Raw genomic sequence first — 27,204 nt, forward strand, 5'->3', positions numbered from 1 at the left:
CTGCACTACTTTGTGTAGTTCGCCTGGTCCAGCCAAGACCATAGAAGCTGTAGGAGGAAGATCAAAAAAAGGCTGAAGCAGGAAATGAGCTGTAACTTGACAGAGTCACACACACACACACACACACAATAGAAAAACATGAAACATATCAGGTCTGAATAAGGAGCATGGAAAATGTAGCCTGTTTATTCAAGAATGATGCAGTTGATATTATTAAAATGGATTTAAAAAAACCTTTTAAGCTCTGAGATATTTCATGGTAGAAATATCCATTATAGTCAGATATAAGAACAGGCAATATACAGACTGTGGGAATCTAAGCTTGTGAGTATATTGGGGGAAAACAGAGGGGAAGATTTAGATGTTTACTCAGGAAAAGGTCAAGCAAGGACAGGATACCTGTAGCAGAATCCAGTGAGAAGAATAGAAGAAATCAGAGGCTGAACTATGTGCATTGGCAAAATGGTTTCAAATCACTTGTCCAGTAACTGGTCATTTGGTAGTGTCTGCCTTAAAACCTGTCCAGAAGGATGGTAAGGTCACAAGACCATAACACAGGAACACAGAGCAATAAACTGGTCTCTAGCATTTGCAGTTAGGGCGAGGGGTGGGGTAAGAATGGAGAGTGGTGGCTCATTTGAGTAATTTGCTGACCTTGGAACATGAGTTCAAGGGCTGCATTATCCATTATGGTAGCCACTAGCCACACATAGCTATTGAACCTTTGAAATGTGGCTGGTCTAAATTCAGATGTGCTGTAAGTGAAAAATACATACCAAAATTTGAAGACTAAGTAGGAAAACAAAATGTGAATGATCTCAATAATTTTTATATTGATTACATGCAGATACAATGTTTTGGACACACTGAGTTAAAATAAATTATTAAAATTAACTTGTCTCATTTTACTTATTTTAATACAGTTACCGTGTGTTAGTCACTCAGTCGTGTCTGACTCTTTGCAACCCCATGGACTATAGCCTGCCAGGCTCTTCAATCCAAGGAATTCTCCAGGCAAGAATACTAGAATGGGTAGCCCTTCCCATCTCCAGGGGATCTTCCTGACCCAGGGATGGAACCCAGGTCTCTTGCATTGCAGGCAGATTCTTTACTGTCTGAACCACAAGGGGAGCCTAGAAAATTTTAAACCACTTATGTAGCATGTATTTGTGGTCCTCATTATAATTTCAACTGGACAGAGCTGTTGTGTAAAGTTCTTTCCTCTCTCTACAGGCTTCTGTGATATTATATTGGGGAAGACAAACTTAACCCTCACTGTCTTTCCTATCTCAAGCAGAGCCTAATTTCAGTCTAAGTAAAAGAAAACCACATTGAGATTAGACAGCTGCTGTATCCACACAACAACTCACATCCACTCAGGAATATACACTTAGAAAAACAGTCACCACCACCTCCTCACGTGTACACCCACTTACCATATATGTATACAACCATACTTACATGTGTCAGAATAATATTCATAAATAGGGAAGGAATGTTAGCAGAATCATTAGTTACAGTGAGATTTACATTTCTACTGTTGACAGAAATCTTTTGTTTGAATGAAAGAGAGTCATTAGTGCTTATTGATAAGAAGAGATTCTTTAAAATTCAAAAGAATGTTTGAACTTTGTGTTTTCCATTTCCTAACAAGAAATCAGTTCACTGAGGAGGCCATTCTAGCATAAATCTTCTACCTATTATCCAGAGTTCCAGGGCTGCTCACACATAACTGAGTGTGAAAACCTAGCTTCTGTCTTATAATGAAAACCTCTCGCGTGATTTACCAGCCAGCACAACTGGATCCCTCTCTCTTAGTTGTCTCTCTGGACTTCTGCTCTTCGTGAATCCTAAGAGCCACCTGATTCTTACAGCCTTGTCAATTTCACTGGAACCTATCACCTGGCACACCCATCTCTCAGTACCTGCCAACTGCATCAAACTCTTGATCTAAATTCTGTTTGGTCCACCATGGTGACACAATAATTTAACATAATGATACAATTATACAAAAATTTGCATAATGATACACTAAAGGATTTCTTTCACAAAGGAACCTCAAAGAACTCTGACCATTGAGCTTAGTCTCCTCTAAGTAAGGATTTGGGCCCATATATTGAACATCTGCACTTTTAAGTGGTCCAGCACTCATCTCCTCTTCATTTGGTAACAAAATTTCATTTTCCTTGGAGGAAGCATCTTGCTCCTACTCTGGTCCATGTGCTTTGGGCAGGACTGAGCCTGTTCTCCCCACTCTCATCTCCAGGGACAGACCAGAATCTAGGACTAGCCAACTGCCATATTTAGTTCCTCTAGAAATTCAATAGAAATACAGTACAAGCCACAGTGGTTAAGAGATGGCAACATGGATGGAAGGGCTTCTCCCTGGTAGCTCGGTGGTAAAGAATCCGCCTGCCAATGCAGGAGACACAGGTTCGGTCCCTCGGTTGGGAAGATCCCCTGGAGAAGGAAATGGCAACCCACTCCAGTATTCTTGCCTGGAACATTCCATGACGGGGGGCCTGGTGGGCTACAGTCCATGGGGTCACAAAAGAGTTGGACACAACTTAGTGACTAAAACAATACAACAGCACATGGATGCAAACTGGTCCGAGGGACTTAACTGTGGGATTCTGTTAGGAAGGAATACCTTTGTTTTATCCATATTAGAAGCTAGTAGGATGTAAGCCTAAATATCAAGGCAGTGCTACATTGAAAGGCCCTGCTTTAGCAGGATACCCAGTACTCGTGCCTAGAAAATCCCATGGACGGAGGAGCCTGGTGGGCTGCAGTCCATGGGGTCACTAAGAGTCAGACACGACTGAAGCGATTCAGCAGCAGCAGCAGCAGAGCACAGAGAGCAATTCTAAGGATCTTAAGGCCCTGTCCAGCAAGTTGCACTCCTGAACTTCTCAGCTTGGGGAGCTAATGAATTCTCATTGCTGCTGAATTAACTTTGAATTGGCCTGAAACTGCAAGAATTCTAACAGCACTCTTCAAATATTTAGCCACTACATGGATAATCTATATTTTTTCTGTATTTCAAAAGCAACTTCTTATTAAGTCTCTCCTGTTGATGTAAGCTCATCCTGAATTTCCTTTTTATTTTATCCTTTCCAATAAATCATCTGTAGGGTACACTCGGAGAAGGCAATGGCACCCCACTCCAGTACTCTTGCCTGGAAAATCCCATGGATGGAGGAGCCTGGTGGGCTACAGTCCATGGGGTCGCTAAGAGTCAGACACGACTGAGTGACTTCCCTTTCACTTTTCACTTTCATGCATTGGAGAAGGAAATGGCAACCCACTCCAGTGTTCTTGCCTGGAGAGTCCCAGGGATAGGGGAGCCTGGTGGGCTGCCGTCTATGGGGCCGCACAGAGTCAGACACAACTGAAGCAACTTAGCAGCAGCAGCAGCAGCAGCAGGGTACACTATCTTTATTAGAACCTGCCATGGAGAGCTGGTTCATTTATAAAGAAGAGAATTCAAAGGTCACTTCAATATTTCATGCTGAGTTACCGACAGTGCTTGACATCAAGTCATCCTTACTGCTCATTTGGATTATATCCCAGCTCTGGGCTCTTGGCTTCAATATAGAGACTGAGACCCAGCTGCCAATTTACATTCCAGCTTTGCTGGTATCCAAATGCACCCCTATGTTTCTGAAAGCCTCTTGCAATAACCTCCCCCAAAACTCAGTCACTTCACCATCAGAGGTCTCCCTCACCAGTCTTCCCACCAGTCCATAGTACATCTTGTGAAACCTCCCTAAGGACAATGATCTATCTATATGATTTTAAATGGTTGACTTCCAGATTCCCCAGTGCTGGGTATGAATATTACCATTTGCTGGATTTGTCTGATGCCAGTTGCTCGTTAAAACATCATTTTATGGACTGACCTTTCTATCATGCACCTGTTATGTTTCTCCATAAACAAATCTATCCTGATGGATAATTTGTCTTTAGTTATCAGCTATTTCTCACCAAACTTCAGTTAACCTTTCCACATGTCCTGGCCTAGGACAAATACCTAGGTTTTACATCATGCCTCTAGTTATATATTATAACATTACTGTTATCATGCTGATATGATATTCTTGTGTGCACTTACTGCCCAATGTATAGTTTAAAAATAATCTGGGACTGAGAACAAAAACATCTGAGTTCTAATCTTGGTTCTGTCATACACCAGTGGTATGACTTTAAGCACTAAAAATATCTTTCATAACCTCTCAAATTTTTATTTCTTTTATCTGTAAGTTAGGTTAATAATAGTTGCCCTATTTTGCTGGATGCTGTGAGAATTAGATAACAATGGATGTGAAACCACAATGTAAACTCTGAAATACCATGTAAATAAACTGTAAATATGAGGTCTTATCACTAGCCAGAACTACTATCTCATGTTGCTTTTCAACTACAAATAGCCACACATATTGTGGATAGTTGGTGAATACTTGTCAATTTACAAATATGTATGTAAGTATTCCTGAAAATCCATTTGTAAAACAAAAGGGAAACGTTTGCCAATGACCTATGAGGGGTTGGGGAGATAAAAACATTGAGGTAGAAAGTGATGGGCTGTGAAGGAGAGTAGAAGTCCTAGTCAGAGTGGAAAGGCGAGAGAAAAACGAAACTAGAGGAGACAGAGCCAGAGGCATGCAAGATGACCTGCCAGTAACTCACTATAGAAGAGGAAGCGGAGGAGAGGAAAAGACAGCAGGGAGCAGGGAAAGGTGACAGAGGAGAAAAGGTATCAGTTAGTCTTAAACTAGAGTCATCTGCTTGGGAAACCCAGGGACTGAGTGGAAAAGGGTTCCTGGCTCCCCAGTGGCTTCCAACTGCCTGCCTGACTTTGTCTTAAGGAAAGCCGTCCAGTCCAGCGAACTCGTCCCCGTGAGGCAGATGCAGACAATGTTTGCTCTGTGGGAAGAGATGGAGACAGCAATTGCGCAAACAAAAAAGTAGGATGTTGAACTATGGCACAGAAATGAGAAAAAGAGTAAAGGGACAGAGGCCACATGCTTAACAGTCTATAAAATGAAACCTATCGCCAGACTTGACTATCAAAGTATTGTGCTATTTGACACAGTCTCACCATGGTTACCTTTCTTCACTGAAATATAAAACAATCTGGATTGAATGGATGATTAAGTCTAATTTAGCCAATTACCTGGACATATTTAAAAAGAGGATTTGAATTTTCAAGCAGAAGCAGGTGTCCACTTTCCAGGACACCACAGTGGGAATTCTGATATATGGGAGAAACTTCAACTCTCTTAAGGTCCCTGAAGGACCATAATTATGCTAATATTCCAGGTCCTCCAGTCTCCTCTGAGTATGGAAAAAAGAAAAACAGAAGTAATGCATCTAACAAACTTATTAGAGGTGAGGAAGAATTCTACAGAATGAGGCACTCATAGAGAAATAGAATGCCCGCTGGAAAGGACCTAACTTCCTCTGATCACAGAGCACACAAGGTTCTCTCTCTGGGGTGACACAGCCTTTCCCAGAGCTGCCCATTTGTGTTGTTCCCCAGTGATACAAGGCACTGCCCATAAAGCACTTAGCATAGTATTCAGAACAAAGAAAGTATTAGAAACTCAAAGCTGTGGTAGTACAAACAGTAGAAATAATAGAATTACAAGTAATAGTTGAAGTAGTAGTACAAGCTGTAGAAGTAAATGACAAATGGTGGTCTTAGGACTTAATGTAATAATACTGGCTTAATATGTTTCAGGGGCTTCCCTGGTGGCTCAGTGGTAAAGAATCCGCCTGCCAATGCAGGAGATGCAGGTTCGATCCCTGGGTCAGGAAGATACCCTGGAGTAGGATATGGCTACCCACTGCAGTTTTGGATAAGGCAATGGCAACCCATTCCAATACTCTTGCCTGGAGAATTCCATGGAGGGAGGAGCCTGGTAGGCTGCAGTCCATAGGGCTGCTAAGAGTCAGACACTACTGAGCGACTTCACTTTCATTTTCCACTTTCATGCATTAGAGAAGGAAATGGCAACCCACTCCAGTATTCTTGCCTGGAGAATCCCAGGGACAGAGGAGCCTGTTGGGCTGCTGTCTATGGGGTCGCACAGAGTCAGACACAACTGACGCGACTTAGCAAGCAAGCAACAAGCAAGCAAATATGTTTCAATGTTACCATCTATTAAATGCAGATGATAAGAGCACCCCCTTCATAGAACTATTATATGGGATGAATGAAAAAGAACTTATAAAGGGTTTAGCATAGCACCTACAATATTTTTTAAATTTTATTTATTTAATTTACTTTATTTTTGTCTGTGCTGGGTCTTTGCTGCTGTGTGGATTTTCTCTAATTGTGGTAAGTGGGAACTACTCTCTAGTTGCGGTGGCTTTTCTTGTTGTGGTACTTGGACTCTAGGGCATGCAGGCTTCAATGGTTGAGGCTCCTGGGCACCAGAGCATAGGCTCAATAGTTGTGGTGCCTGGGCTTAGTTCCTCCTCGGCATGTGGGATCTTCTTAGACCAGGAATTGAACCCATGTCTCCTGCATTGGCAGGTGGATTCTTTATACTGAGCCACCAGGGAAGCCCCACACCTACATTATTGAGTGCTTGATACCTGTTAGTGAGACACAGAAGGAATGGTGGTGGTGATGGCAACACTGCAGGAGTCCATCCCAGGTAAAGGGACATGAGCCCTGTCACTAGACGTCCCACGCCATGAAATCTGTAAAGAGCCGCACCAGAGAGGCCTTTCCAACTTCAAATAGGAATTGGTATTCTGTCCATCCTCCTATCTCCTCTCAAAATCTCATAGCTTCAGAATCCATAACTGCAAGTGAAATTCAGTGTTTAGGGGGTGGGCGGGTAGAGATTGTTAATATCTACTGGGTGCAAACCTGTCTAAGATAGGCCTTCAGTGATGATGAGATCTTGTCTAAAGAGTTGTAAGGTGAAACATAAAGACTTTCTCAATTTCAGCTAAATTTTTACCTCCAACACTATAATATGCTAGACAATGTACTAAATGCTGGCTATATGAAATCCAGGCTTCCCAGGTGGTTCAGTGGTAAAGAATTCACCTGCCAATGCAGGAGACACAGGTTCGAGCCCTGGGTCAGGAAGATCCCTGGTGAAGGAAATAGCAATCCAACCCATATTCTTGCCTGGAGAAATCCCATGGACAGAGGAGCCTGGCAGGCTACAGTCCAAGGGGAGGCAAAAGAGTCAGATATGACTTAGTGACTAAAGAACAACAAGAACATGAAATCCAGCAAAGGAGGCAGACCTATTAAACAAATAACTACAATCAACTCTGACAATTAAAAACAATTGATAACAGCAATTCACATACAGAGCTCTGGGAGCATAGAGGGCAGGGTGGGAAGGCTTGTGGGTCTGTAGAAGAGGAGTTTCAATTTGAAGTGTGAATAGGAAGTTTACAAAAGACAGGGGATAGGCATGATCAAACTTAAGCTATAGAAGATGGCCCGTCTGGAACTGCTAAATGAATTGGAGGTAGGACAGCCGTAGTCAAGAAAGGTGTTTGGTGATGACGCCAATCACTTTAGAAAAGAAACGGTGAGGTCTAATGACAGAAATGACAGGAAGGGAAGAAGAGGGTTGCAGAGTCAAGGTTACATAATTCTAAATGAAGTAGTTTTAAAATTAAGCTGGTGTAAAAAGGTTACTAGTTGTTTTTTTTTTTTCCCCCACAGAGTTAAACCTCATCAGTTCAGCATAATTGGACAGAAGCATGTCACAATTAATCAAATATGAATTACAAATTTTTAAAAAATATGACTAACTGCTTAAGGTTTTTTGACTAGGTGAGATACTTTAAATACCTTTCAACTTCCCTGATTTTAATTAGCAGCATCAATGTTCCTGCAAACAATTTAAATAAGGTTCTTTGAAGCAAAATTCTTCTCTGAAGTGGATTGAATCTTTTTCTCTTCTGCTCTTCTTCCCACAAATGTGCTTCCCAGATTCCAAAGTTGACCTTTGCCCACAACCAATTCCTCTTTTGCTAGTGTAAAAAGTCACAACCCTGACCTCAGGCTGATTGCCCAGAGAACTGTTCTGGGACGCCTATAAAATCTTTCAACAAGCTAGACTAGTTGGCTGGCACTTCTTCCCATCAATTAGGAGTGTCAAACTGGATAACCGTCAACAACACCACAGAAAATAACAAGTTTGTAGTTAAAAACAGAAACCTGCCAAATTTTCCTGATTCTTGGGATTCTTTGGGGGCAATTCAATTTATTTTCAAAAACTTCTATCAGTGATACAATGACAAAATTCAGTTCAATTCCACAAGAAGCCATCAAAAAAATCCCTTTTAAGGAGGGAATTTTATCCTATCTTCTACTAAAGTACTACATTTGTTGAAATCCTTAATTATAATAGCTTGTATAAAGCTCACACTAAATCAATGAACTGTTTATTTTCCAAATACTTGTGCATTTCTTACATCATAACCCTCATGAGTCACTAATTTATTTACCATGAAAAATATTTGACTCAATTCTCACAATTACAGTGACTAGAAATGAAAGTACAAATGAAATAACTCAGTACTTCCAGATGTACAGCAGGTAGCTTTTACCATAAGCTTTCTGAGTTTAGAAATTCAATAGGGTCATAGTTGTAACTTTTACACACATATAATTGTGCAAAACTTCTTTATTACTTGTAAGTTAGAGTATGAAATAATTCCTGAAGCCTCATGTAAGAAGTTGTTTCATATATAGGCAGTCTCTCTAGAGAGCTACATTCATTTTTCCCATGTCTAGAAGATCACTGAAGCTTTGGGGATCAATATCTATTCCATTCAATCCATCATGCATCATATGGGACGAGAATCTTTCTCCAAACATTTCCCCTCTGAGCTCCACACTAATTTAGCCAACTTTCTATTAGCTGTTTATCACCAGAATGTCTCACAGTTTCTTCCATCTCTATCAGCTCCAAACTATACTCGATTTCTCCATACACCCTACTCCTCCATGTCACCTTCAAAATGTCTTCCTCTTCTTGCTCATTCAATTTTCTACTGGAAATTCTACTGCTTAACTTCCTCTAGAATCTATGTCTTCTTCTTCTATCCCTGCTCCCTCAGTCTTAGTTCTGGTCCTCATCCACTGTTCCCTGGACAAGTCTCTGGAGTCCCTGAGCCCCTAGCTCCTGTCATCCACCCTAATTCAGCCTGCACTCAGCCATCCTCCCACAATACCTGACATGACTTTTCCCTCTTCTGTGCACACTGATCACATTTCTGGACCTTCCATATATAGTTTTATTCATTTACTATTACCAATATTTTTCAAATATTGAGAAGTAGTTTTTTTTTTTTCATATTTATGAAGCAACTTAGGAGTTGTATTGGTTCCTGGACAGTGGATTGGATCTATGGTGACAGAATGGGAAAGACTAAAGATACCTTTTAAAAAACTGGAGATACCAAGGGAACATTTCATACAAAGATAGGCACAATAAAGGACAAAAATGGCAAGGACCTAACAGAAGCAGAAGAGATCAAGAAAAGGTGCAAGAATACACATTCAAGAAGAACTGTATACAAAAAAGCTCTTAATGACCCAGTTAACCATGATGATGTGATCACTCATCTAGAGCCAGACATTCTGGAGCATAAAGTCAAGTGAGTCAGGAAACATCACTACTAACAAACCTAGTGGAGGTAATGGAATTCCAGCTGGGCTATTTCAAATCTTAAAAGATGATGCTGTTAAACCACTGCACTCATTTTGTCAACAAATTTGGTAAACTCAGCAGTGGCCCCAGGACTGGAAAAGATCAGTTTTCATTTCAATCCCAAAGAAAGGCAAGGTCAAAGAATGTTCAAAGTAGTGTATAATTGCACTCATTTCACACTCCAGCAAGATTATGCTCAAAATTCTTTAAGCTAGGCTTCAGCAGTACATGAACCGAGAACTTCCAGATGTTCAAGCTGGATTTAGAAAAGGCAGAGAAACCAGAAATCAATTGCCAACATATGCTGGATCATAGAAAAAGCAAGGTAATTTAAAAAAAAAATCTACATATGCTTCATTGACCATGCTAAAGCCTTTGACTGTATGGATCACAACAAACTGTGGCATATTCTTAAAGAGATGGGAATACTGACCACCTTACCTGCCTCCTGAGAAACCTATAAGCACAACGAGAAGCAACAGTTAGAACTGGACATGGAACAACAGACTGGTTTAAAATTGGGAAAGGAGAGAGTCAAGGCTGTATACTATCACCCTGCTTATTTAACTTATATGCAGAGTACATCATGTAAAATGTTGGGCTGGATGAATCACAAGCTGGAATCAAGATTGCTGGGAGAAGTATCAACAACCTCAGATATGCAGATGATACCACTTTAATGGCAGAAAGTAAAGAGGAAATAAAGAGCCTCTTGATGAAGGTGAAAGAAGAGTGAAAAAGCTGGCTTAAAACTCGGAATTCAAAAAACTAAGATCATGGCATCCAGTCCCATCACTTTATGGCAAATAGATGGAGAAAATATGGACAATGTCAAATTTCATTTTCTTGGGCTCCCAAATCACTGTGGACGGTGACTGCAGCCACAATATTAAAAGATGATTTTTCCTTGGAAGAATAGCTATGACAAATATAGATAGTGTATTAAAAAGCAGAGACATCACTTTGCTGAGAAAGGTCCATATAATTGAAGTTATGGTTTTTCCAGTAGTCATGTATGGATGTGAGAGTTGGACTATAAAGAGCCTGACACAGAAGAATCGATGCTTTCAAACTGTGGTGCTGGGGAAAACTCTTGACAGTCCCTTGGACAGTAAGGAGATCAAACCACTTAACACTAAAGGAAATTAGTCCTGAATATTCATTGGAATATTATGTGGAATAAAGAATAAAATAAAATGAATAATACTCCATAAATAAAATAATAGATAAATAAAATAATATTCTGTGGAAAATTCTGAAAGAGATGGGAATACCAGACCACCTGATCTGCCTCTTGAGAAACCTGTATGCAGGTCAGGAAGCAACAGTTAGAACTGGACATGGAACAACAGACTGGTACCAAATAGGAAAAGGAGTACGTCAAGGCTGTATATTGTCACCCTGCTTATTTAACTTCTATGCAGAGTACATCATGAGAAACGCTGGGCTGGAAGAAGCACAAGCTGGAATCAAGATTGCCGGGAGAAATATCAATAACCTCAGATATTGAAGGTTATTTCTTCAGAAAGTGAAGAAGAAATAAAGAGTCTCTTGATGAAAGTGACAGAGGAGAGTGAAAAAGCTGGCTTAAAGCTCAACATTCAGAAAACTAAGATCATGGCATCCGGTCCCATCACTTCATGGCAAACAGATGGGGAAACAGTGGACACAGTGGCTGACTATTTTTTGGGGTTCCAAAATCACTACAGATGGTGACTGCAGCCATGAAATTAAAAGATGCTTACTCCTTGGAAGGAAAGTTAGGACCAACCTAGACAGCATATTCAAAAGCAGAGACATTACTTTGTCAACAAATGTCTGTCTAGTCAAGGCTATGGTTTTTTCCAGTAGTCATGTATGGATGTGAGAATTGGACTATAAAGAAAGCTGAATGCAGAAGAATTGATGCTTTTGAACTGTGGTGTTGGAGAAGACTCTTGAGAGTCCCTTGGACTACAAGGAGATCCAATCAGTCCATCCTAAAGGAGATCAGTTCTGGGTGTTCATTGGAAGGACTGATGCTAAAGCTGAAACTGCAATACTTTGGCCACCTGATGTGAAGAGCTGACTCATTTCAAAAGACCCTGATGCTGGGAAAGATTGAAGGCAGGAGGAGAAGGGGACGACAGAGGATGAGATGGTTGGATGGCATCACCGACTCAAAGGACATGAGTTTGGGTAAACTCTGATATTTGGTGATGGACAGGGAGGCCTGGAATCCTGTGGTTCATGGTGTCGCAAAGAGTCGGACACGACTGAGTGACTGAACTGAACTGAATTCATTGGAAGGATTGATGCTAAAGCTGAAGCTCCAATATTTTAGCCACCTGATGCGAAGAGTCGACTCATTGAAAAGACACCTATGCTAGCAAAGATTGAAGGCAGGAAGAGAAGGGGATGACAGAAGATGAGATGGTTGGATGGCATCACTGAGTCAATGGACATAAATTTGAGCAAACTCAGGGATATAGTGATGGACAGAGAAGCCTGGCGTGCTGCAGTTCATGGTGTTGGAAAGAGTTGGACACAACTTAGTGACTGACCACCACCAACAAAGGAGTGCTATATTACCTACACATACACTTTTTCTAGAACTCAACTTTGAGGGTTTGGATTGCAATAATTATACATAATGAACAATGGTGACATTTGAGATATGGTGAGGCTAAAAAAGCCAGTTACACTGTAGACAGTGAGATCTTACAATAAATATGCATCTATATCTGTTAAGCAAAATACATGGTAGTACTGAACATTCAAGGATGAGTACTTTCTATAATACTTTTTTCAAGCACTGAAATTAATAAAGCCATTATAAGTTCAGGAGCAAGTGAGTGGGCAGAGGAGAATGGGGAAAAAGAAAGATTATTCTTACAGTTCTTTAGAAATGCAAATAAGAACATTGCCTGCACATCATTACCTGACTGATAAAATGGTAATCACTTAACAGATATTTAGTTAGAAACCTGTTTCAATTCCTTAATTGAAAAAGTTCTTTAATTCAACACAACCTTATTTGCTAACTGATAATAAAAGAAATTTCCAGGGAGAAAAATAGCAGGTACTAAATGTCATAATATGGTCTATAAAAATTTAAATGGTTCTTACCCCACTTTCAAAATTTAATTAATAAAATAAAAAGCCTTTGAGGATGTGGTAGGCAGATTGAACTCCCTGACCAACTGAATGCTATGGCTAGGTAGGGGTAACAAAATGGTTGTTTGCAGATAATATAATTCATTGTTACTCTGGTAAACTGGAGAGTGCCCAGGCTCCCCAAAGGCGCTTCAGTCATTTTTTAAAAACTGAAACAGGCCAAACAAATGTATGTGCCAGGCCTTTAGTTTGGAAACCCAAGTCTTAAAATGAACAGAACAGATACTCTACAACACAGAAATCTCAGCACAAGCAAACTGTGAAACTTAGAGTCTGATATCAAGCAAACCCCAGTAAAAATACTGGCTTCACCTCTTATAGAAATGTGGCTCCCAATCAGAGAGGGAAGAAATCTAAAAACTCTACTTTCCTTACTTCTTACTAGATAGCTTCTGCTTATGTTCTCTAAATAAGAGGTCAAGAATGGGAAACTGGATTTTGAGAGGAAAAAAGAAACATTTCTCTCCAGTATCTGGAAGTGCCATCAGCAGTGATAGCAGTAGCAAATGAGTCCGTAAGCAACAAATGTGATGACAGCAGGGCTTGGGGCAGTTCCCCGAAGCTTCATGACCTCTGGTTCACACCCCCTCCTTCCTGTCCTTTCAGGGAGCTTTGTGACCAATGCCCTGCATTAAACCTACCTTTGTTTGAAATTTATTAAACAGCCTCTATTTTCCCAACAGGACACTGATACACATAGAAACAGAAAGAAAAAAGTCAGAGATGCTTGCCTCTAAACAAAAAATCATCAGTTAAGGGATGCATTGCATATAATAGAGAGATGGCTTTATTGAACAGAGCATAAGACTGAGTCAACAAGACATAGGATTGAATCTTAGATCCTCCAATTCCCAAACAGGAATGGATCCATGTTCATGGAAGATGCAGAGTAAAGAGAAAACAGTGCTGAATAGGGTAGAGAAGAGTATCCCAATTATGCCACTTGTGAGACCCAGCACTGAAGGTTTTCTATCACCTTTCAGAGAGCCTCAGTTTTCTCAGCAGAGAATGGGCACAATCAAGGACAAACAGCCAAAAAATTGAACAAGTGATTAATAAGCTCAGCCAATTAAATGGATACCAAATTTAAGCAATCAATAAACTTATATAGCAATTAATCAGCAGTCCTCAGGGGTAATAAAAGCCTATATCTCATGATTATTGTGATCACTAAAGACAACATTCACCATTTGTTTGATGTATGTATGTGTGAGACACTATGTTAAGAGTATTACCTACATTATTTATAATCCTTACAAAAACCCCATTTTCAAGATGCCAAAACTAAGGGATCTGAGAATGAAATAACTAGTTCAAAGTCATATAGCTAGTAAATAAGAAAGCCAAGACTTGAACCCATGCCGTTTTATTTCCCAAAACCCCACTCTTTCAGCTTCCTGTGATGGTTCCAGTTGACATCATTGTGGTATATGTACTTTGCAAGCTGCATAGAGTGACATCATGTAGAGGACTGCTAGCTTCAAGCCACAACCAGCAAATTTCACACACTGCAAGAGACTACTGTTTTAGGACCATAAATGTCATCCTACCCTTTAAGGTCCCCTGTGACCCCATGAGAAACAAGGTAAGTTCCAGTTTGTAGGTTTCTGATATAATCAGAAAACTGACTGAACAATCACCATTGTATCAGTCAAGTAATAACGTTGAGTATGATTCTCATTTACATTTCTAAAGCAACATAAAAATAACCCCTTTTAAATGGTACCCACTCACTTTCTCCTTATATGCTAATGCATGTCATAATTTCAAAGCCTGAAGAGAGATTTCCTGCAAAACATTTCACTGACTTAAAGTTGCACATGCTCACAGTTGCAATTGCCAGGTTACAAATATGAATTAACTCTGCTTCCAAATCAATTACATATTGATAAGTCTTCAGGGCTGACAACTTGTACACCTTGATTTTAAACTCTAGAAGTTATTTCAAGGCTTTAGGATATTTAGCATTAAAAATTCTAACTTCATCCTGAGTCTTTAGTGAAATCTAAGCATTGTCACCTGGAGAAGGAAATGGCAACCCATTCCAGTATTCTTGCCTGGGAAATTCCAAGGACAGAGAAGCTTGGCAAGCTATAATCCAAGGGTTGCAGAGTCAGACATGACTTGGTGACTAAACACACGCATACAAGTACTGTCACCAGTACTAATAATCAAACCAGAAATCAACTCCCTTATTTTTTTTACTTAAAATTTATTTTTATTTATCTTTTAAATTTTATTTTTATTGGAGGATAATTACTTTGCAATGGTGTATTGGTTTCTGCCATACAACAATGTGAATCAGTCATAAGTATACATATATCCCCTCCCTCCCACCCTATCTCCTCATCCCACCCCTCTAGGTCATCACAGAGCACCAGCTTAAACTTCCCTGTGTTATACAACACTCTCTAATTTGTAAAATTGCTATTTTTTTCTCTGCTAAAATTGGATCATTTCAATTAATTCCTGTAGTCACATTGATTTCCAATGAATTTTATTTACTGATTTGAAGTAGTAAATTGCAACTTAGTGCCATGACAGAATTAAGGCAATTGGGTAATTAGAGTTAACCTTTGAATAACTCAGGGGTAAGGGGTACTGACTCTCTGAGCAGTTGAAAATCTATGTATAACTTATAGTTGGCCCTCCGTACCAACAGTTACACATCCATGGATTCAATCAACCTTAAACCATGCAATAATGTAGTATTTACTACTGAAAAAATCTGCACATAAGTGGACTCAATCAGCTCAAATCCATGTTGTTCAAGGGTCAACCAAATACTTATCATGTCATGGTTTTTAATTAATGTTATGACATGTGTACAACAGGTGACTGCATTTACATTGTGTATATATTTTATATTTTTAAGTATTCAGCTTTTGGTATGTATTCAGATTTATTTGTGCTCTATATAAAAGCTTGCCATTTTGATCTTCTGTTCAGTGATGCTAAGTGCTCCCTGTCACATGGCAAGCCCTACCAAAGAAAAAAGAAAGATTCTCTCTCAGGAAAAAAATGCTTCTTGGGTTTTTTCTCCCTCTCTTCCTTCTTCCCTTCATTTCTTGAAGTGGTTTACAAAAATAAACAATATAAGTTGTAGTTAAAAAAAAATCAAAAGAAACACGATGAAGTGGCAAAAAGAATTGGAAAAATAAAATAAAGGCATGTTAGAGCCACAATAAGGGCCTAGAGATCTTCTATACTTGCTAATGGTAGTTACAAATGCAGTTCTGACTGCTAGAAACCATAGCAAAAAGGAGGGAAATGCTACCATTTACACGATTCATCATTCCTGTATGATGCTGTTTTGGTTGCTAATGAGAAACATTACTGAGTAAGCATAACAGTTACTCTTTGGAGGAGAAACAGAGTATTAAACCAAGGTGTTCTTACTGAGTAGAGGCAGTGCACCAGCAAAGTGTACTGGAGCAGGGAGATGAGTCAAGGCTGGGAGGAAGCCACAGCTGAAAGAACAGACCTGTGGCTACCCACGGGGGCGGGAGAGGAAGAGCGCGGGACAAATTGAGACAGTAGCACTGAAACGCATGCATTGTCATATGTAAAATTAGATAGCCAGTGCAAATTTACTGTATGACGCAGAGAGCTCAAATCTGGTGCTCTGCGACACCAGAGCAGAGCACCAGATTTGAGGTATGAATGGGGTGGGAGGTAGGAGAGAGGTTCAAGATGGAGAGGACATATGTATACCTATAGTTGATTCATGGGGATGTATGCCAACACAACATTGTAAAGCGATTATCCTCCAGTTAAAAATAAATAAAATTAAAAAAAATATTCTTGGGTAAATAATATATTTGAAGGGAAAATAATAGGAAAATGATTCAAGGTGAGCTTTAAGTATTTTGAACTCCAGGACTTTGTCAAAGACAAATTACAGCTGTAGAATAATCTGTAAATGATAAACCTCAACAATACAGAATTAAAATGATTAGACAGAAGCCAAGAGAGGAAGTTGGACAGAAGGTGGAATGGAACCGCATATATGAATATGCTACTTTCCAATTAATCTATATTTTGTGCTCAGAAAGAGTATTTAAAATCAATAAATCAAGTCATAGAGATGAAAATGTATATTTAAGGATATAAAGATAAACACTGAGGAAAATAATATATTCAATTAAAATTAGATAATTTTGAAGGGCAGAGGGAAAGGAGGAAGAACCAAATACTGAAAATTTTTATTATCATTCAAATTAAGGAATAAATAAGTAACGAAATAGACGATTGTATTAGACAATGCAATTAAGAGAGCAACCAACAGAATAAAAAATAAAAACCATCACAAAAAATACAAAAATAAAGCGATAAAAAAACCTGAAAAATAAAATAAAAAGAATCAAGATTTAAAAATAAATTTTCTCTCCATTCAATATCTGAGCTCTTTATTTTGAGAAATCTTCAAAGAGCAAATTTGTGAATATTTGAACTTTTCTGCTCTTACTTAACTGCTGCCTGAACCCTATACTTTGTGGAATCATAAACTATTAGGGAAAAAATTATTGGAAAGCAGAAACTGTTTATGTGCAATAAGCAGCAGGAAGAAAAGGATACAGACCTGGGTCACCTTTAGGACTCACACATGAGCTGAGGAGAGACACATGTCAGTGGGGAGAATCTAGTAGTTAAAACAAAAAACATGGGTTAAAAAGCTTCCAGCCTTTAGGATATAAAAATCTCCAGTTATAGTCAATCACTATCCATGTTGTACAACAGATACCTTCTATTTTAGTTGCTAATAAAGGGCTACACAACTTGGAGGAAAAAAAGCATGGGTTATGTCTGAAGTCAGGCAGTAACTATTTCGGAGCCACATCAAGTAGCCACAGCAGCTCAGGGGTGAGCAGGGGGGTTAGGGACTGCCAGGTTCACCGCCCAAACGCGGGCCAGGGATATCCTCAAGAAGAATCTGCTGCAAAGTCACCAAAGCTACTCTTTCCATTTTCCTTTCTTCAACCCTACAAAAAGAATGCTGTTGTCTTACAGAGCCCCAACAAGAAGCAAGGAGACCAGAAACTGACATCAACTGTGTGTCAGATTGTCTGGAAAGAGATGGCTGCAAGATTTGAGACACTACTTATCAAAGGTTAGGACTCATCAGGAACTTGCCCCTCCAGGCAGGGCCTGATTCACTGCTGGCTTTTCATCCTGAGTAAATCCATCCTACATCAACTGCTCTCTGCAATGAAAGCTCTTAAGGGAAAAATGCTTGTAATGCTTCCCCTATTTCTAAAATCCACACCTAGTATTTCTTTCTTCTTTTTTTTTTTTTTTTTGTTGTTGTTGTTCAGTCATCCAGTTGTGTCAGACTTGGCAACCCCATGGACAGCAGCACGCCAGGCCTCCCTGTCTCTCACTATCTCCCAGAGTTGACCCAAGTTCATGTTCATTGCATCAGTGATGCTGTCCAGCCATATCATCCTCTGATGCCCTCTTCTCCTTCTGCTCTCAATCTTTCCCAGCATCAGGGACTTCTCTAATGAGTCATCTGTTTGCATCAGATGACCAGAATACTACAGCTTCAGCTTCAGTCCTTCCAGTGAATATTCGGAGTTGGTCTCCTTTAATATTGACTGATCTCCTTGCCGTCCAAGGGGCTTTCAGGAGTATTCTCCAGCACCACAGTTAGAAGGCATCAATTCTTTGGCATCTGTCTTCTTTTTATGGTCCAGCTCTCAGAACTGTACGTGAGCACTGGGAAGACCATAACCCTGACTATATGGACCTTTGTTGGCAAACTAATGTCTCTGCTTTTCAGCACACTGTCTAGGTTTGCCATCGCTTTCCTGCCAAGAAGCAATTGTCTTCTGATTTCATGGCTGCAGTCACCATCAGCAGTGATTTTGGAGTCCAAGAAGAGGAAATCTGTCACTACTTCCAATTTTTTCCCTTCTATTTGCCATGCAGTAATGGGGGAGGATGCCATGATCTTAATTTTTTAAATCTTTAGTCTTAAACTGGCTCTTTTACTCTTCTCCTTCACCCTCATCAAGAGGCTCTTTAGCTCCTCTTAGCTTTCTGCCATTAAAGTGGTATCATCTGCATATCTGAAGTTGCTGATGTTTTCTCCTATCTATCTTGATTCCAGCTTGTACCTTATAGTTAGTTCACAGAGAATACAGCTCACTGTATATAGCTCACTATTCAGGCTCTCTTGTCATTTTACTAAGTTCTATTTGTGTAACAGTCTTCTAGCTTGAGATCTTTAAGAACAGGCACTTATGTTAACTCTTCCTGGCACATCTTTTAGGTGCTTAATTATATTAAACTAATAAAGGAACCCTTACATATTTTTATTTACCCATGGAGCAACTAACTTATAAATAACATAGATAAATCCAACTGCAACAAAACAAATGGAGTTTGACATTAAGATATTTTGGCTGCTGCTGCTGCTGCTGCTAAGTCATTTCAGTCGTGTCCGACTCTGTGTGACCCCATAGACGGCAGCCCACCAGGCTCCCCCGTCCCTGGGATTCTCCAGGCAAGAACACTGGAGTGGGTTGCCATTTCCTTCTCCAATGCATCAAAGTGAAAAGTGAAAGTGAAGTCGCTCAGTCGTGTCCGACTCTTTGTGACCCCATGGACTGCAGCCCACCAGCCTCCTCCGCCCATGGGATTTTCCAGGCAAGAGTACTGGAGTGGGGTGCCATTGCCTTCTCCGCATATTTTGGCTACCAAGCCTCAATTCCCCTTTCCTAAAAAGCACCAATTTCTTCAGGGGATTTAACTTTCCTCCATTGCATGCCATCTTCCTGATTGATATTCACCTCCCATTATGAATGCTGGACAACAAATTGTCACATGACTTAGCCTGGTCAATCAGACGTCTGATTCTGATTCTTGAACAGCATATATTGATAGAGCAAAGAGTTGGACATCATCCATGATGCAGAAATGTACTGATCACTTCTTCCTATGGTTGGCTATTGTTCCACTTTTTATCTCTACTAGAATTCTCAAAGTTCTTTTTATTTACAAGCCAAGACCCCCAGAATTTTCACCTTAATTATTTGAACCTATATATTATAGCTTCCCCAAAATTACCTTTGAATATATTAGCAAGTTAGTTTCTGATGCTTACAGTCAATAACAGTAGATATACAATAGCAAGGGTCAAAATGAAATAAGAAACTCAATTAAATGAAACCAAACAAACCAAAAATCAGGTGTTCAGTATGGCCCGTCAAAATACTTAAATGCTAGACATTTTTATTTAGCCCTAAGTGTCATCCTAGGACCTCTCTGTTCTTTGATATCTGGGAAAAACTGGATGGAGTCTCTCAATTCTATATCCCATAGTAATCTTTCTCTCAGATTTCTGAAATTTCCCCAGGCATTTATATTCTTCTCCCATCCTGTGCTTTTTGGGGTGTTCATTCTCACATATTCATTCTCTCTTCCAAACTACATTTACCAAGACAGGAATGTCAGCCATCTCACCAACTTACACACACACACACTCATAAAATATCTGTAGTATAGTAGGAGGCAATGTGATTTTATGACCTTAAGCAAGTTACTTAACCCCTTTGTACCTTAGTTACCACACACTGTAAAATGGAAGATTGTTTTAAAAATTAAACGAGATAATACATGTTAAGTTTATAGTTTATGATGACCTCGTACATAGTAAATATTCAACACTGATTTCCTAGCCAAGCTAGAAAATTCTGCTATAGAACTCAGTGCTGGGAGAGGTCAGCACACACATCATGAATTTTAAACAAACAAACAAAAAATATGCCACCTAACTCCTCTCAACATTTTACAGCCACCACACGACTACATACTTCACCTTCTGCTAAGCAGAATCCAGACTGTCCTTCTTCTTGGAATTTACTTTTTTCCTACCTCTCCCTCCTCTGCCCACTCATTTTCCTGTCTTAAAAAATTCCTTAAAAAAACTTAAAAAACTTAAAAAATTCCTCTCCTGTGCCAGGAACCCAGGCCCTTTGGCTTTCACTCTATATGGACACTTTACCAAGTGAAGACATTTCCTTACCAAAGTAAGATTTTCTGGTTTCTATTCTTCCAATAACAAAATTTATTCTATCTAGTTATACCTAGAATATGGGCTTTTGGACCCTAGTTGTCTTCATAGGACCCATGTGGATTTTTCACATTTATTTTTAATGAATAGTTTAAACATACATAATATTCTTTTTCAGCTTTATTGAGATATAATTGACTTATAGCACTGTATAAGTTTAAGGTATACAGCATACTGAGCTGACTTACATATATTGTGAAATGAATACCACAATAAGTTTAGTGAACATCCACCATCGCATATGGGCTTCCCTATGGCTCAGATGGTTAAGAATCCACCTGCAATGTGTGAGACCTGAGTTCAGTCTCTGAGTTGGGAAGATCCCCTGGAGAAGGGAACAGCTACCCATTCCAGTATTCTGGCCTGGAGAACTTTATGGACTGTACAGTCCATGGGGTCACAAAGAGCTGGACACAACTGAGTGACTTTCACTTTCACCATCTCATATAGATAAAAAATTAAAGAAATAGAAAAAAAATACTTTTCTTTGGCATGAAAGTTCTTAGGATTTACTCTCAACAAGAATGAAGGCAGTTAAAAGATGCTAACCCCCAATTATAGGATAAGTTTAACTACAACATGATAAATATAATTAATACAGTTGTATAAAACTTTTCTTTTAGTAAAACTTACTTTTAAATTTTAACTAAATGTATTTTAGAAGAAAATTCTATTTCACTACTATCAGTGGCAAAATAGTATTAAGTTTAAATGTTAGTCTCTCAGTCATGTCAGACTCTTTGTGACCCCATGGACTGTAGCCTGCCAGGCTCCTCTGTCCATAGACTTTCCCAGGCGAGAATACTGGAATGAGTAGCCATTCTCTTCTCCAGGGGATCCTCCCAATTCAGGGATGGCAGATTCTTTACTGTCTGAGCCACCATTACTTGCCCCTATAAGATTACCTTAAAATACCTACTTTAAAATAAAACAGATGTTCATGTGCCACCTAAAATCATCATGCATTACTAGTGATCCATACATCACAATTTGGTAAATAAATGTCCTTTCATGGACACCAAGAGTGTGGGCTGGGAAGGAAATGGGTGGAAAGTCTGTTGCATTTGCATATTACTAATACTGTGGGTAGGAAGGGGGAGTGGGTAAGGGTGAGTATATATTGATGGGATCAGTTTAGAAATCAGACAAAGAAGATGGTCCAGAGACAAGATTCTGAGGACTGATACCATCTTGTATCCTGCATAACACTTCTACAGCACCCAAAAGAAAGGCTAATGTTAATTTAATTGAATTGTATCCTGCTATTAGAATTCAAGCCCACTGTAAATAAATGTTGAAAATCTAGAAATGTCAGAGATCATGCTATCTGAATTACCCAAAAAGAAGTACATTTTAACCAACTGATCCACTTTAATACAGTGTCTGAAACTTAAAACAACTTGATAAACTTATAGCCATTGACATTGCTCACTTTGGCCTTTTATTATTCATGAGACATATTTGACCCTTAAGGAATCCCTGGGTTACGGTGATAGTACATCTTTGCAACTCCAGTCACATTACATTAGAGTTTCTGTCAAGATGTTTGACAGCTTCATTTTGTAACAGGGTTCTACATCAAACACAGAGGCACGGTGCCCCTGATCTATACCTGAAATATGCTTTCCTACAGATCTCAAATGAAAGAAAAACTGCTCCTGTGCTTGCACCAAGACTGTATTTTTTGAGCATGTCTTCCAGCTATTGATATCAATGATATCTTCAGCCTCAAATGCCAATTCATAACATTTAAATCTTATTGAACACATTTTTTCACATTATTTGGTTGTACTGAATAAAACGCAGCAAGCCTTTAAGAAAAAAATTTCCCTAGAAGCCATCCTATTGTTTGATCTCCAAGAGTTGTGGGAAATTATAGGAAAAGAAAACAAAAGTAATTCAGCTTTATGTAACTATACCATGCAACCATTATGCCATACAATAAAATGACCTGGTTGATAAAAGAACTAGCAAACTAGTACTTGTCACAAAAAGCTATTTAAGTATGTATCTCAAGTTTAGAAACACACATAAATATTCTTAAGGTATTTTTGCCCCCATTTAAATAGATTTCTTCCTTCCTGTTACAGAGATGAATATTTTCATGCAACAGCATCTCTTGTAGCACTAACTTTTAGCACAGGCATCTGGAATCATTTACAGCTATATTATACTTACCATTTAAGCATAAATGAAATTAAAAAATTAATAAACAGTACCACATTCACGATTATATTGATATATGAAATGTTGTAGAAAATACACATTTATTAACTTTGTAACTCTACCCAAACAGATTTTTCAGAAGTCTGAGAGTTCAAATAACCACAATTTATAGCACAACATATATAAAAATGCAACATACCTCACATTAGCATCAAGTTCGTCCATTACAGGAAATAGGCATGGGTGAGTTGGATGTCAGCGCCCACTGGGTACTATAATGGGGAAATAATAAAAAAGGGATTAGACGAGAAGGCAATGTAGAAAAATAAAAGTCATTAAGGGAAAAAATGTCAAATAATCATTGCTTCCTAATAACTAAGACTTTTGCACAGTATTGGAAAAGTAATAAACAATATTACATTAAAAGGTTATTGGCATTCTGAGATATGGCATAGATGAGTGCTGCATCAAAGAAACTCACAAATGAGTTTCTTTGCATTTGATTAATCTCCTAGAGATTAGAACATAAAGGCATTTCTTTTTACTCCATGTTTAATCTATTTACTTATTACTTTTTGCTCTTCCCAGAAACATAGCTTATTTATATGTCTGCATTAGGACACCAGCTGGTGGAAACTTAAAACAGAACACTGTCTAAGATGGTCAGCCATCTTGCTTCCTATGAGAATTTTTCAGGTTGCTATTTTTAAAACCCTTTTTGAGGGTGGATAATCATATCTCTTTAAGACTCTATAATAGTAAACTCTTGAGAACTGTCTTCCTAGGAAAAAAGAAATAGGTGTGCATACACACACATACACCTTTTCTGGGGAGCCCACAATTCCCTGAGGCCTTTCCATGAACCCCAGGCTAAGGACTCACAATCAAAGAGGAGGTCAACTTTCAAACTACTGATAGTTCCTCTAGCACAGACCTTAAGAAGACCTTACTCTCTTTAATGGACAGACACTCACTGATATCCACCAAGTCAGTTCTCTGACCTGGCTGTGTAGTTTTGGTTCACAGAAAAATTTCTGTATTTCTCACCACATTTATTCCAAAACATGGTGAGTCAGAGAACATAGGGGCAGAGGTCAGTCTGTTTCTTTTGAGGTTACCCTAAGCAAGACCCTTTTTCTTCTAATGACATCATCTATTCAATACTTCTCAATAAACAGAAGGGATGGGAAGAGATGATCGCTGGGTTTACTTCTAGCTCTGATATTCTATAATTCCATCTGCTGGCTTTCTAGTAAAATTTTACAGGGAAGAAACTGTAAATCTGTTTATGTACATAACAGAACCATGAAACTCAGCCTGAGCCCTGGGATTCCTTGGTCAGCATGAACCAAACATATATGCCTGGCAGCCAGGAAAAAAATGACAGGCCACCAGAGCTGGAAAGGACATAGATTTCTGTGTGTGTTTTTATTCTTTGAAACCTGTAAGATTAACATGGGCACCCATGTACATTTGTGCATCTATGACAGGTGTGAGGAAGGCTGAGCCTACACGGCTCAATCCTCTACTCTGACCTCAAGCAAAACACCTCTGTCTACCTCTATCTCTTTTACATTCTGAATCTGGAATAATCTTTTATTTGAAATACATTAAGTACAAAGCCCTAACTACTGAAGTGGTGGGATTCCATCCTTTGTACAAGTCTATCTAGAATCATTCCTGAAGTGAAATGATGTGTGTGCATATCTACTTTTTTCTAGGCAGACAATCATCAAGGGTTGATTACCCACTTCAAAGAAAGACAGAAAGTGAAGTTGCTCAGTCGTGTCCAACTCTTTGCTATCCCATGGACTGTAACCCATCAGGCTTCTCCGTCCATGGGGGTTCTCCAGGAAACAATACTGGAGTGGATTGCCATTTCCTTCTCCAGGGGATCTTCCAGACCCAGGGATTGAATCCAGGTCTCCCACATTGCAGGCAGACGCTTTTATTGTCTGAGCCACCAGGGATAAACCACCCACTTCAAAAAGAGCTTAAAAAACTGAAAATACTCATATTATTTTAATCATAATAATACAGTAACCTATTTATAGTAGTTAGTCCTAACGCAGATAATATAAATAACTTATGTCTTTGAAGAGCAAAAAATAACAGATTACCATTCACCCCATGTCTTAAAATACAGTCTATTTGCTAAAGATTCTCAAAGTTACAGCTTCATCCTAGGCCCTTCCCAGACTCGTATCACCTACCTGACATCTCAACTTGGATGATTAAAAAAGCATTTCAAACTAAACTCATTTCCCACTCCAGCACAATAACCTGCTCCTCCCCTAGCATCCTCTATCACAGTAAATGACTCCACCATTTATCCAGTTACACTTTTTTTTTTCACACCCTACAATCAAACTATTAGCAAACTCCCTCCTCTACTTTGAAAATGATTCCTCAACCTGACTTTTTCTTTCATTACCTCCAAAACCACACCTGGTCCAAGCCACCATCTCCTTTCCCACCCGGTGTCCTAACCACTCTCCTAACTTTTGTAACTGGTCTCCTGCTGGCTCCACCATCATCTCTTCTCCCCACAGTAGCATTTTTGAAATGGAAGTCAGATCATTTCTTGCATATATAAAATACTAGTGGCTTCCTGACACACTTAGAATAAAGTTTAAACCCCTTATCATTTTGGATTTTGCTTAATAGGTAAAATTCAAACTGATCACATGGGTCACAACTTTGTCTAACTCAATGAAACTATGAGCCATACAGATAGGGCCACCCAAGATGGACGGGTCATGGTGGCGAGTTCTGGTAAAACGTGGTCCACTGGAAAAGGGAATGGCAAACCACTTCAGCATTCTTGCCTTGAGAACCCCGTGAACAGTATGAAAAGGCAAAAAGATATGACACTGAAAGATGAACTCCCCAGCTCGGTAGGTGCCCAATATGCTACTGGAGAACAACGGAGAAATAGCTCCAGAAGGAATGAAGAGGCTGAGCCAAAGCAGAAACAACTCCCAGTGGTGTATGTCTGGTGGTGAAAGTAATGTCTCATGCTGTAAAGAACAATAGTGCATAGGAACCTGAAATGTTAGCTCCATAAAACAAGGTAAATTGGAAGTGATCAAACAGGGAGTGGTAAGAATAAACATCGACATTTTAGGTATCTGTGAACTAAAATGGACTGAAATGGGCAAATTTAACTCAGATGACCATTATATCTACTACTGTGGGAAAGAATCCCTTAGAAGAAATGGAGAAGCCCTCATAGTCAACAAAAGAGTCCAAGAAATGCAATACTTGGGTGCAATCTCAAAAGCGACAGAATGATCTCTGTCCGTTTCCAAGGCAAATCATTCAATATCACAGTAATCCAAGTCCACGTCCTAATCCACTAATGCTGAAGAAACTGAAGTTGAACGGCTCTATGAAGACCTACAAGACCTTCTAGAACTAACATCAAAAAAAGATGTCTTTTTTATCACGCCACTGCTGCTAAGTCACTTCAATCGTGTCTGACTCTCTGCAATCCCATAGACGGCAGCCCACCAGGTTCCACCGTCCCTGGGATTCTCTAGGCAAGAACACTGGAGTGGGTTGCCATTTCCTTCTCCAATGCATCAAAGTGAAAAGTGAAAGTGAAGTCGCTCAGTCATGTCGGACTCTTAGCGATCCCATGGACTGCAGCCTACCAGGCTCCTCTGTCCATGGGATTTTCCAGGCAAGAGTACTGGAGTGGGATGCCATTGCCTTCTCCCTTTTTTTATCATAGGGGACTGTAATGCAAAAGTAGGAAGTCAAGAGATAACCAAAGTAAGTTTGACCCCGGAATAAAAATGAAGCAGGGCAAAGGCTAACAGAGTTTTGCCAAGAGAACGCCCTGGTCATAGAAAACATCTTCATCCAACAACACAAGAGACGACTCCTACACATGGACATCACCAGGTGGTCAATACCGAAATCAGATTGATTATATTTTTTGCAGTTGAAGATGGAGAAGCACTATACAGTCATGAAAAACAAGACCAGGAGCCGACTGTGGTTCAGATCATGAACTCTGTATTGAAAAATTCAGACTTAAATTGAATAAAGTAGGGAAAACCACGAGGCCATTAAGGTAAGATCTAAATACAAATCCCTTAC

At 39.4% G+C, this 27,204-nt stretch overlaps 1 protein-coding gene across 3 annotated transcripts in view; it reads right to left on the reverse strand.

The window, feature by feature from the left end:
- The window catches only part of HTR4 (5-hydroxytryptamine receptor 4), a 196,051-nt gene that overhangs the window by 148,400 nt on the left and 20,447 nt on the right, over positions 1 to 27,204 (reverse strand). For all 3 annotated transcript variants that reach the window (XM_070793822.1, XM_019965193.2, XM_070793821.1), the window contains exon 2: positions 23,297 to 23,369. In XM_070793822.1, the coding sequence (XP_070649923.1) occupies positions 23,297 to 23,322 (26 nt within the window). In that variant the 5' untranslated portion in view covers positions 23,323 to 23,369. The remainder of the gene's footprint in view (positions 1 to 23,296; positions 23,370 to 27,204) is intronic.

This window comes from Bos indicus, chromosome 7 (assembly GCF_029378745.1).
Source record: "Bos indicus isolate NIAB-ARS_2022 breed Sahiwal x Tharparkar chromosome 7, NIAB-ARS_B.indTharparkar_mat_pri_1.0, whole genome shotgun sequence".
NCBI classification, from domain to species: domain Eukaryota; kingdom Metazoa; phylum Chordata; class Mammalia; order Artiodactyla; family Bovidae; genus Bos; species Bos indicus.